Source organism: Salvelinus fontinalis, chromosome 2, assembly GCF_029448725.1.
Source record: "Salvelinus fontinalis isolate EN_2023a chromosome 2, ASM2944872v1, whole genome shotgun sequence".
Classification (NCBI taxonomy): domain Eukaryota; kingdom Metazoa; phylum Chordata; class Actinopteri; order Salmoniformes; family Salmonidae; genus Salvelinus; species Salvelinus fontinalis.
In genome coordinates this window covers 15,210,459-15,223,123 of record NC_074666.1, presented here as the reverse complement: position 1 = coordinate 15,223,123, position 12,665 = coordinate 15,210,459, and the positions used below count along the sequence as shown (strand labels likewise).

Below are 12,665 nucleotides of genomic sequence, written 5' to 3'. Positions count from 1 at the left end.
TTACCTCCAGTTCTCTTCGACCAATTACCTTCATTTATCTCCTACCATACTTTCAGAACTGGACAGGCTGCTATTTGCCTCTCCCTCTCTCTTCTCTCTCCTCCACCTTCTCTCACTTTCTCTTCTCTCTCAGCAAATAACTGCCAACATCGGACAACCCGAGAGGGAGTGGGAGCTGCCATGGGAACGGTAGAGGTGAGGGGAGGTGTCACCAGGAATGTCCATCCATAGCAGACAGATGACGTCAATCCCCCCCCCCCCCCCCCCCCCCTCATTATTTTCTGACATCACTGACTGATAGGGCCTCAATGTCCTGGTCTGAACACAACAACAGTCTACATACAGACAGGTTGGTTGTTTAGCAACAGAACCGACGCGAGTGCAACTATGGTGCCAAACAGACGCGGTTGGCTTTGATTGTTGACAACATGTAAACTATATTTAGTCTCCAAATGTTTACTGAAAACATAAATACATGTGCACAATGAACACTTGTTGTCTCTCAAATACACCGTTACAGTTGTTGGTTAGCTAGCTAGCGAATTTTAGCTGTATTAGCATAGACGTGACATCAGTCAAAACACATAAAAACAAGACATCATATCAATACCAAGATGAAACGAGCCACCTACAGTTCCCCACATGGTAGCTTCTTGTCATTGTTGCTAGTTGTCTGGACATCCAGATTCACAACAACACACTGCCTTCTGCCTCATTGAAGCATGTGCATCGTTTTAGTGACGTTGTCGGCTAACCCATCTACAAACAAGCTGTCCTAAACACATCGACTTCACAGGCAGTTGACTGGTGGATCAAATGTCCCTTCATCTGTCTCAGTCTAAGATAATATACTACTGTTCTCCATGAGTCTCAGTCTAAGATAATACACTACTGTCCTTTCATGAGTCTCAGTCTAAGATAATACACTACTGTCCTTTCATGAGTCTCAGTCTAAGAAAATATACTACTGTCCTTTCATGAGTCTGAGTCTAAGATAATATACTACTGTCCTTTCATTAGTCTCAGTCTACGATAATATTACTACTGTCCTTTCATCCGTCTCAGTCTAAGATAATATACTACTGTCCTTTCATCCGTCTCAGTCTAAGATAATACACTACTGTCCTTTCATGAGTCTCAGTCTAAGATAATACACTACTGTCCTTTCATGAGTCTGAGTCTAAGATAATATACTACTGTCCTTTCATTAGTCTCAGTCTAAGATAATATTACTACTGTCCTTTCATCCGTCTCAGTCTAAGATAATACACTACTGTCCTTTCATCCGTCTCAGTCTAAGATAATACACTACTGTCCTTTCATGAGTCTCAGTCTAAGATAATATACTACTGTCCTTTCTTAAGTCTCAGTCTAAGATAATACACTACTGTCCTTTCATGAGTCTCAGTCTAAGATAATATACTACTGTCCTTTCATGAGTCTCAGTCTAAGAAAATATACTACTGTCCTTTCATGAGTCTCAGTCTAAGATAATACACTACTGTCCTTTCATGAGTCTCAGTCTAAGATAATACACTACTGTCCTTTCATGAGTCTCAGTCTAAGATAATATACTACTGTCCTTTCATGAGTCTCAGTCTAAGATAATACACTACTGTCCTTTCATGAGTCTCAGTCTAAGATAATATACTACTGTCCTTTCATGAGTCTCAGTCTAAGATAATACACTACTGTCCTTTCATGAGTCTGAGTCTAAGATAATATACTACTGTCCTTTCATGAGACTCAGTCTAAGATAATATTACTACTGTCCTTTCATCCGTCTCAGTCTAAGATAATACACTACTGTCCTTTCATCCGTCTCAGTCTAAGATAATACACTACTGTCCTTTCATGAGTCTCAGTCTAAGATAATACACTACTGTCCTTTCTTAAGTCTCAGTCTAAGATAATACACTACTGTCCTTTCATGAGTCTCAGTCTAAGATAATATACTACTGTCCTTTCATCCGTCTCAGTCTAAGATAATACACTACTGTCCTTTCATGGGTCTCAGTCTAAGATAATATACTACTGTCCTTTCATCCGTCTCAGTCTAAGATAATACACTACTGTCCTTTCATCCGTCTCAGTCTAAGATAATATACTACTGTCCTTTCATGAGTCTCAGTCTAAGATACTCCACTACTGTCCTTTCATCTGTCTCAGTCTAAGATAATATACTACTGTCCTTTCATCCGTCTCAGTCTAAGATAGTACACTACTGTCCTTTCATGAGTCTCAGTCTAAGATAATACACTACTGTCCTTTCATGAGTCTCAGTCTAAGATAATACACTACTGTTCTCCATGAGTCTCAGTCTAAGATAATATACTACTGTTCTCCATGAGTCTCAGTCTAAGATAATATACTACTGTCCTTTCTTAAGTCTCAGTCTAAGATAATATACTAATGTCCTTTCTTAAGTCTCAGTCTAAGATAATATACTACTGTTCTTTCATCCGTCTCAGTCTAAGATACTCCACTACTGTCCTTTCATGAGTCTCAGTCTAAGATAATCCACTACTGTCCTTTCATGAGTCTCAGTCTAAGATAATATACTACTGTCCTTTCATGAGTCTCAGTCTAAGATAATATACTACTGTCCTTTCATGAGTCTCAGTCTAAGATAATACACTACTGTCCTTTCATGAGTCTCAGTCTAAGATAATACACTACTGTCCTTTCATGAGTCTCAGTCTAAGATAATACACTACTGTCCTTTCATGAGTCTCAGTCTAAGATAATACACTACTGTCCTTTCATGAGTCTCAGTCTAAGATAATACACTACTTTCCTTTCATGAGTCTCAGTCTAAGATAATATACTACTGTCCTTTCATGAGTCTCAGTCTAAGATAATATACTACTGTCCTTTCATGAGTCTCAGTCTAAGGTAATATACTACTGTCCTTTCATGAGTCTCAGTCTAAGATAATACACTACTGTCCTTTCATGAGTCTCAGTCTAAGATAATATACTACTGTCCTTTCATGAGTCTCAGTTTAAGATAATATACTACTGTTCTCCATGAGAAACAGCTGGGTTCAACTGAGCAACAAGAGAGTGGTATTTTGTCCCAAATGGCACCCTATTTCCTATATAGTGCACTACTCAGCAACATATTGTGTATATATAGTGCACTACTTGGCACCCTATTCCCTATATAGTGCACTACTTTCTCCAGAGCCCTATGGAACCCTATTCCCTATATAGTGCACTACTTTTGTAGGCTGCCATTTGGGAATTAGCCATAATCTATAGAAACCATAGTTGTTACGTAACCAGTCGTAAAGGCATGACTCACCAGGCTATATAACCTTCTATATAATTACACACATGCTTTTTGTTGAAAGACCATGGCATTGAGCGGATATGGTTAGCAATCTTTACTCTGGTCTTGGTAGTGTCTGAATTGCTTTATCTTCAAGACTCCAGTGTCCATGTGGTAGACCAGATAACTCCTGTCAATACAGTCCTGCACAGTGCTTATGGTTCCACAGGGATGCTGGCCCACGTTGGCTGCAAATGCTTCCCACAGTCTGTCAAGTTGACTAGATTGTGTCACTTTTTGCGTGGCAAGAGTACAAAGCTGTCATCAAGGCAACGGGATGGCTAGTTTAAAAAATCTCAAATATCAAATATATTTTGATTTGTTTAACACTTTTTGGGGTTACTACATGATTCCTTATGTGTTATTTCATAGTTTTGATGTCTTCACTATTATTATACAATGTAGAAAATAGTAAAAATAAAGAAAAACCCTGGAATGAGTATGTGTCCAAACTTTTGACTGGTACTGTATACTGACTGAAGTGGATATAACAAGTGGCACCAATAAGGAATCATATCTTTCACCTGGATTCACCTGGTCAGTCCATGTCATGGAAATATCAGGTGTTCTTAATGTTTTGTACACTCAGTATGTAATAATGAACAATACATCCCTCATACTTAACATGTTTAAGGATACAAATATTTCCATGTAAAATGTATAAAACCCACTTAAATAATAAGACTTTTATGGACTTTCTGACAGGGGCCCTGTCAGAAAACACCACAGCTTCAAAACCACACCACAGCTTCAAAACTGTGACAACTGTAAAAAAAAAAATGATTTAGAAATATATTTCATTTATCAGTTGATTGATTGACTAACCTGGAGGGGTAGGTGTGATGCCAGGGAGGGTCCTGGGATATTTGCATCATGCTGGGGTCTGGCTGGCCCTCGCCTAGCTTGGTGGCGTGCCACGAGTGAGGTCTGGAGACAGGCCCGCTGTGTCTGTAGAACATAGATTTAGAACATAGAACATAGATTTAGAACATAGAAGAGAGAGTGAGTTCTGGAGACAGGCTCGCTGTGTCTGTAGAACATAGATTTAGAACATAGAACATAGATTTAGAACATAGAAGAGAGAGTGAGTTCTGGAGACAGGCTCATTGAGATGGAGTGAGGTCAGGATCCAGGTCCACATTGAGATGGAGTGAGGTCAGGATCCAGGTTGACATTGAGATGGAGTGAGGTCAGGATCCAGGTTGACATTGAGATGGAATGAGGTCAGGATCCAGGTTGACATTGAGATGGAGTGAGGTCAGGAGACAGGCTCATTGAGATGGAGTGAGGTCAGGATCCAGGTTGACATTGAGATGGAGTGAGGTCAGGATCCAGGTTGACATTAAGATGGAGGGAGGTCAGGATCCAGGTCCACATTGAGATGGAGTGAGGTCAGGATCCAGGTCGACATTGAGATGGAGGGAGGTCAGGATCCAGGTCCACATTGAGATGGAGTGAGGTCAGGATCCAGGTCGACATTGAGATGGAGTGAGGTCAGGATCCTGGTCCACATTGAGATGGAGTGAGGTCAGGATCCAGGTTGACATTAAGATGGAGTGAGGTCAGGATCCAGGTCGACATTGAGATGGAGTGAGGTCAGGATCCAGGTTGACATTGAGATGGAGTGAGGTCAGGATCCAGGTTGACATTGAGATGGAGTGAGGTCAGGATCCTGGTCCACATTGAGATGGAGTGAGGTCAGGATCCAGGTCGACATTGAGATGGAGTGAGGTCAGGATCCAGGTTGACATTGAGATGGAGTGAGGTCAGGATCCAGGTTGACATTGAGATGGAGTGAGGTCAGGATCCAGGTTGACATTGAGATGGAGTGAGGTCAGGACCAGGTTGACATTGAGATGGAGTGAGGTCAGGATCCTGGTCGACATTGAGATGGAGTGAGGTCAGGATCCTGGTCCACATTGAGATGGAGTGAGATCAGGATCCAGGTTGACATTGAGATGGAGTGAGGTCAGGATCCAGGTTGACATTGAGATGGAGTGAGGTCAGGATCCAGGTTGAGGTCGAGACTCATAATGTGTGTCACTAACTAAGTGTATTTTGTATTTATTATGGATCCCCATTAACTCTTCCTGGGGTCCAGCAAAATGAAGGCAGTTATACAATTTTAAAAACATTACAATACATTCATTCATCCCTCAGGCCCATACGCCACTACCACATATCGACAACGCAAAATCCATGTGTACGTGTGTGTATAGTACGTATGCTATCATGTGTGTGTACTGTATGTGTCTGTGCCTATGTTTGTGTTACTTCACAGTCTCCGCTGTTCCATAAAGGTGTATTTTTACCTGCTTTTTAAATATGATTCTACTGCTTGCATCAGTTACCTGATGTGGAATAGATATCCATGTAACATGCCTCTATGTAGAGCCATTACATATACACATAAAGTAGGCTACAGATACATTAGGCTGTATACAATGAATCCAGAGAGTATTCAGACCCCTTCCCTTTTCCACATTTTGTTACGTTACAGCCTTATTCTAAAATGGATTAAATAGTTTTTCCCCCCCTCATTAATCTATACACAATATACCATAATGACAAAGCAAAAACATGCTTTTAGACATTTTTCAGGCCAAAGAGTTCAATCTTGGTTTCATCAGACCAGAGAATCTTTCTCATGGTCTCTGAGAGTCCTTTAGGTGCCTTTTGGCAAACTCCAAGTGAGCTGTCATGTGCCTTTTACTGAGGAGAGATGGTAAATCTTTACCATCTCATACCAAATCATTAGCATCTCTTACCAAATCATAACCATCTCATACCAAGTCATTAGCATCTCATACCAAATCATTAGCATCTCATACCAAATCATTAGCATCTCATACCAAATCATAACCATCTCATACCATATCATAACCATCTCATACCAAATCATTAGCATCTCATACCAAATCATTAGCATCTCATACCAAATCATTAGCATCTCATACCAAACCATTAGCATCTCATACCAAATCATTAGCATCTCATACCAAATCCCTATCAAGTGACATTGATAGCCTTATTTAATGGGTCTGAACTAAACATCAACAATGAAAAGAGAAGGTTTGAAAGGTTGTTTTACACAAAGTCTCTTTATATGGAATAGTGTCCAAAATACTGTACAGCCCAAAGCCATGTACAGTTGAAGTCAGAAGTTTACATACACTTAGGTTGGAGTCATTAAAACTCGTTTTTCAACCACTCCACAAATGTCTTGTTAACAAACTATAGTTTTGGCAAGTCGGTTAGGACATCTACTTTGTGCATGACACAAGTAATTTTTCCAATAATTGTTTACAGACAGATTTTTTCGCTTATAATTCACTGTATCACAATTCCAGTGGGTCAGAAGTTTACATACACTAAGTTGACTGTGCCTTTAAACTGCTTGGAAAATTCCAGAAAATTATGTCTTGGCTTCTGTTAGGCTAATTGACATCATTTGAGTCAATTGGAGGTGTACCTGTGGATGTATTTCAAGGCCTTCAAGGCCTACCTTCAAACTCAAAGTGCCTCTTTGCTTGACATCATGGGAAAATCAAAAGAAATCAGCCAAGAAATCAGAAAAAAAATGTAGACCTCCACAAGTCTGGTTCATCCTTGGGACCAATTTCCAAATGCCTGAAGGTACCACGTTCATCTGTACAAACAATAGTATGCAAGTATAAACACCATGGGACCACGCAGCCGTCATGCCGCTCAGGAAGGAGACGCGTTCTGTCTCCTAGAGATTAACATAATTTGGTGCGAAAAGTGCAAATCAATCCCAGAACAACAGCAAAGGACCTTGTGAAGATGCTGGAGGAAACAGGTACAAAAGTATCTATATCCACAGTAAAACGAGTCCTATATCGACATAACCTGAAAGGCCGCCCAGCAAGGAAGAAGCCACTGCTCCAAAACTGCCATAAAAAAGCCAGACTACGGTTTGCACATGGGGACAAAGCTCGTACTTTTTGGAGAAATGTCCTCTGGTCTGATGAAACAAAAATATAACGGTTTGGCCATAATGACCATCGTTATGTTTGGAGGAAAAAGGGGGAGGCTTGCAAGCCGAAGAACACCATCCCAACCATGAAGCACGGGGGTGGCAGCATCACGTTGTGGGGTTGCTTTGCTGCAGGAGGGACTGGTGCACTTCACAAATTAGATGGCATCATGAGAAGGAAAATTATGTGGATATATTGAAGCAACATCTCAAGACATCAGTCAGGAAGTTGAAGCTTGGTTGCTAATGGGTCTTCCAAATGGACAGTGACCCCAAGCATACTTCCAAAGTTGTGTAAAAATGGCTTAAGGACAACAAAGTCAAAGTATTGGAGTGGCCATCACAAAGCCTTAACTTCAATCCTGAAGAAAATTTGTGGGCAGATCTGAAAAAACGTGTGCGAGCAAGGAGGCCTACAAACCTGACTCAGTTACACCAGCTCTGTCAGGAGGAATGGGCCCAAATTCACCCAACTTATTGTGGGAAGCTTGTGGAAGGCTACCTGAAACGTTTGACCCAAGTTAAACAATTTAAAGGCACTGCTACCAAATACTAATTGAGTATGTAAACTTCTGACCCACTGGGAATGTGACGAAATAAATAAAATCTGAAATAAATCATTCTCTTTACTATTATTCTGACATTTCACATTCTTAAAATAAAGTGCTGGTCCTAACTGACCTAAGACAGGGAATTTTTACTCTGATTAAATGTCAAGAATTGTAAAAAACTGAGTTAACATGTATTTGGCTAAGGTGTATGTAAACTTCCGACTTCAACTGTACGTATAGGGGTCTGGTATAGCCTAATGAAAAGGGAGGTTCATATATTGTTATGCTGTATATTGTTAGATAATATGTACAAGCTGGAAGATATTAGTGTTTGGAGGGAAGCCCAGAGGGATTCACAGAGCAGAGTGAACCAACTTCTGAATGTAGTTAGTCACGTCAGATCACAACGCCTCGGAGAGTTTATGACAACGTGTTGGTGATTCATTAAGCCTGTGAGTGCTGCTTGTGAGTGCTGCCTGTGAATGCTGCCTGTGAATGCTGCCTGTGAGTGCTGTCTGTGAGTGCTGCCTGTGAGTGCTGCCTGTGAGTGCTGCCTGTGAATGCTGCCTGTGAGTGCTGCCTGTGAGTGCTGCCTGTGAATGCTGCCTGTGAGTGCTGCCTGTGAGTGCTGTCTGTGAGTGCTGCCTGTGAGTGCTGCCTGTGAGTGCTGCCTGTGAGTGCTGTCTGTGAGTTCTGCCTGTGAGTGCTGCCTGTGAGTGCTGCCTGTGAATGCTGCCTGTGAGTGCTGTCTGTGAGTGCTGCCTGTGAGTGCTGCCTGTGAGTGCTGCCTGTGAATGCTGCCTGTGAATGCTGCCTGTGAGTGCTGTCTGTGAGTGCTGCCTGTGAGTGCTGCCTGTGAGTGCTGCCTGTGAGTGCTGCCTGTGAGTGCTGCCTGTGAGTGCTGCCTGTGAATGCTGCCTGTGAGTGCTGTCTGTGAGTGCTGTCTGTGAGTGCTGTCTGTGAGTGCTGCCTGTGAGTGCTGCCTGTGAGTGCTGCCTGTGAGTGCTGTCTGTGAGTGCTGTCTGTGAGTGCTGCCTGTGAGTGCTGCCTGTGAGTGCTGCCTGTGAGTGCTGCCTGTGAATTCTGCCTGTGAACGTGAACGCCGGTGAATGTCCAACACAACGACAGCAGGTGGGTTTTATTTGTCACTATGCAGAATTAAAAACTTCCCTCCCAACTGAGTGAGATGGAGGACATTGATCAATGGCCTTTGGTCCTTGTAGGAAGGAGCCATGGGCTCCAAGAGTCGAGAGGGTAAACCATGTGTCATGAAGTAGTCGTATTGTCTCCTTGTCTCCAACCCAAACTGCTGTGGTCTCCTCTACTGTAGCTGTTTTTATGCCTGATCACCGGACAGACGGCTACTTCTGCTGCCGTTCGTCCCAGGAAACACAACACAAACCCCTAACGGCAACCAGACCGCAACCAAACTGTTTACTAAGATAAACATAAACACTCCTCTATCAGGAATGAATTGTTGCTTAAGAGATTAACCATGGCAACCAGAAACAGTTATGAAGCAACCAGTTAACACTGGTTGCCAAAAGGCCTTTGACCCCTAAACAGGGAAATACCCCAACACACCATTTATCCAATAAGCTGCCTACACCACACGCAGCTTGCATTGTACATTGTGTGCTACTGCTGCTGCTAGGAGAATGTTGTGGCAAGACGTCTGGTTTAAACCCCCATTGTGCTGCTAGGAGAACGTTGTGGCAAGACGTCTGGTTTAAACCCCCCATTGTACTGCTAGGAGAACGTTGTGGCAAGACGTCTGGTTTAAACCCCCCATTGTACTGCTAGGAGAACGTTGTGGAAAGACACCTGGTTTAACCCCCCCATTGTACTGCTAGGAGAACGTTGTGGCAAGACGTCTGGTTTAAATCCCCAAACTTGAATACTATTTGACAACAGCTACCTCCTGACCTTCAGCACCAGTCAAGCAAATGATTGACTGAGAGGTTAGCAGCTCAGTATGTGTTTACAAATGAGAAGTCATTACTGAGCTAAGACCATCCCCATAGCCAATCCCCTCAACCCATCCATCATAACAGACTGGAAAGGCCCAGTAGTCCTGGGCCTGGGCATGGGCCTGGGCCTGGGCATGGGTCTGGGCATGGGCATGAGCATGGGCCTGGGCATGAGCCACAGGAGAGTCCAGCTGCACTATCATCCTCCTGCGTCCTCCCTTCTCACCAGAAGCCGTGAAGCAGGCTGTGGACTCACAACCGAGCTTTCACAGTAGTCTAATTTACACACAGTGAAGACCAGGAAGTCTCTACTCTCTATATTCAGACCAGGAAGTCTCTACTCTCTACATTCAGACCAGGAAGTCTCTACTCTCTACATTCAGACCAGGAAGTCTCTACTCTCTACATTCAGACCAGGAAGTCTCTACTCTCTACATTCAGAACAGGAAGTCTACTCTCTTCATTCAGACCAGGAAGTCTCTACTCACTACATTCAGACCAGGGAGTCTCTACTCTCTAAATACAGACCAGGAAATCTCTACTCTCTAAATTCAGACCAGGAAGTCTCTACTCTCTACATTCAGACCAGGAAGTCTCTACTCTCTACATTCAGACCAGGAAGTCTCTACTCTCTACATTCAGACCAGAGGGTCTCTACTCTCTATATTCAGACCAGGAAGTCTCTACTCACTACATTCAGACCAGGGAGTCTCTACTCTCTACATTCAGACCAGAGGGTCTCTACTCTCTACATTCAGACCAGGAAGTCTCTACTCTCTACATTCAGACCAGGAAGTCTCTACTCTCTACATTCAGAACAGGAAGTCTCTACTCTCTACATTCAGAACAGGAAGTCTCTACTCTCTACATTCAGACCAGAGGGTCTCTACTCTCTACATTCAGAACAGGGAGTCTCTACTCTCTACATTCAGACCAGAGGGTCTCTACTCTCTACATTCAGACCAGAGGGTCTCTACTCTCTACATTCAGACCAGAGGGTCTCTACTCTCTACATTCAGACCAGGAAGTCTCTACTCTCTACATTCAGACCAGGAAGTCTCTACTCTCTACATTCAGACCAGAGGGTCTCTACTCTCTACATTCAGACCAGGAAGTCTCTACTCTCTACATTCAGACCAGGAAGTCTCTACTCTCTACATTCAGACCATGGGGTCTCTACTCTCTAAATTCAGACCAGGAAGTCTCTACTCTCTACATTCAGACCGGGAAGTCTCTACTCTCTACATTCAGACCAGGGGGTCTCTACTCTCTACATTCAGAACAGGAAGTCTCTACTCTCTACATTCAGACCAGGGGGTCTCTACTCTCTACATTCAGAACAGGAAGTCTCTGCTCTCTACATTCAGACCAGGGAGTCTCTACTCTCTACATTCAGAACAGGAAGTCTCTGCTCTCTACATTCAGAACAGGAAGTCTACTCTCTACATTCAGAACAGGAAGTCTCTACTCTCTACATTCAGACCAGGGGGTCTCTACTCTCTAAATTCAGAACAGGAAGTCTCTACTCTCTACATTCAGACCAGGAAGTCTCTACTCTCTACATTCAGACCAGGGGGTCTCTACTCTCTAAATTCAGAACAGGAAGTCTCTACTCTCTAAATTCAGAACAGGAAGTCTCTACTCTCTACATTCAGACCAGGAAGTCTCTACTCTCTACATTCAGTACAGGAAGTCTAATCTCTACATTCAGACCAGAGGGTCTCTACTCTCTACATTCAGACCAGGAAGTCTCTGCTCTCTACATTCAGTACAGGAAGTCTAATCTCTACATTCAGACCAGAGGGTCTCTACTCTCTACATTCAGACCAGGAAGTCTCTACTCTCTACATTCAGACCAGAGGGTCTCTACTCTCTACATTCAGAACAGGAAGTCTCTACTCTCTAAATTCAGAACAGGAAGTCTCTGCTCTCTACATTCAGTACAGGAAGTCTAATCTCTACATTCAGACCAGGAAGTCTCTACTCTCTACATTCAGACCAGAGGGTCTCTACTCTCTACATTCAGAACAGGAAGTCTCTACTCTCTACATTCAGACCAGGAAGTCTCTACTCTCTACATTCAGACCAGGAAGTCTCTACTCTCTACATTCAGACCAGGAAGTCTCTACTATCTACATTCAGACCAGGAAGTCTCTACTCTCTACATTCAGACCAGGAAGTCTCTACTCTCTACATTCAGACCAGGAAGTCTCTACTCTCTACATTCAGACCAGGAAGTCTCTACTCTCTACATTCAGACCAGGAAGTCTCTACTCTCTACATTCAGACCAGGGAGTCTCTACTCTCTACATTCAGACCAGGGGGTCTCTACTCTCTACATTCAGACCAGGGAGTCTCTACTCTCTACATTCAGACCAGAGGGTCTCTACTCTCTACATTCAGAACAGGGAGTCTCTACTCTCTACATTCAGACCAGAGGGTCTCTACTCTCTACATTCAGACCAGAGGGTCTCTACTCTCTACATTCAGACCAGAGGGTCTCTACTCTCTACATTCAGACCAGGAAGTCTCTACTCTCTACATTCAGACCAGGAAGTCTCTACTCTCTACATTCAGACCAGAGGGTCTCTACTCTCTACATTCAGACCAGGAAGTCTCTACTCTCTACATTCAGACCAGGAAGTCTCTACTCTCTACATTCAGACCAGGGGGTCTCTACTCTCTACATTCAGACCAGGAAGTCTCTACTCTCTACATTCAGACCGGGAAGTCTCTACTCTCTACATTCAGACCAGGGGGTCTCTACTCTCTACATTCAGACCAGGAAGTCTCTACTCTCTACATTCAGACCAG

At 43.1% G+C, this 12,665-nt stretch overlaps 1 protein-coding gene across 3 annotated transcripts in view; it reads right to left on the bottom strand.

The window, feature by feature from the left end:
- LOC129812851 (protein Shroom3-like) overlaps nt 1-12,665 on the bottom strand; it is a 160,820-nt gene that overhangs the window by 62,576 nt on the left and 85,579 nt on the right. For all 3 annotated transcript variants that reach the window (XM_055864792.1, XM_055864784.1, XM_055864800.1), the window contains one exon: nt 4,159-4,281. In XM_055864792.1, the coding sequence (XP_055720767.1) occupies nt 4,159-4,281 (123 nt within the window). The remainder of the gene's footprint in view (nt 1-4,158; nt 4,282-12,665) is intronic.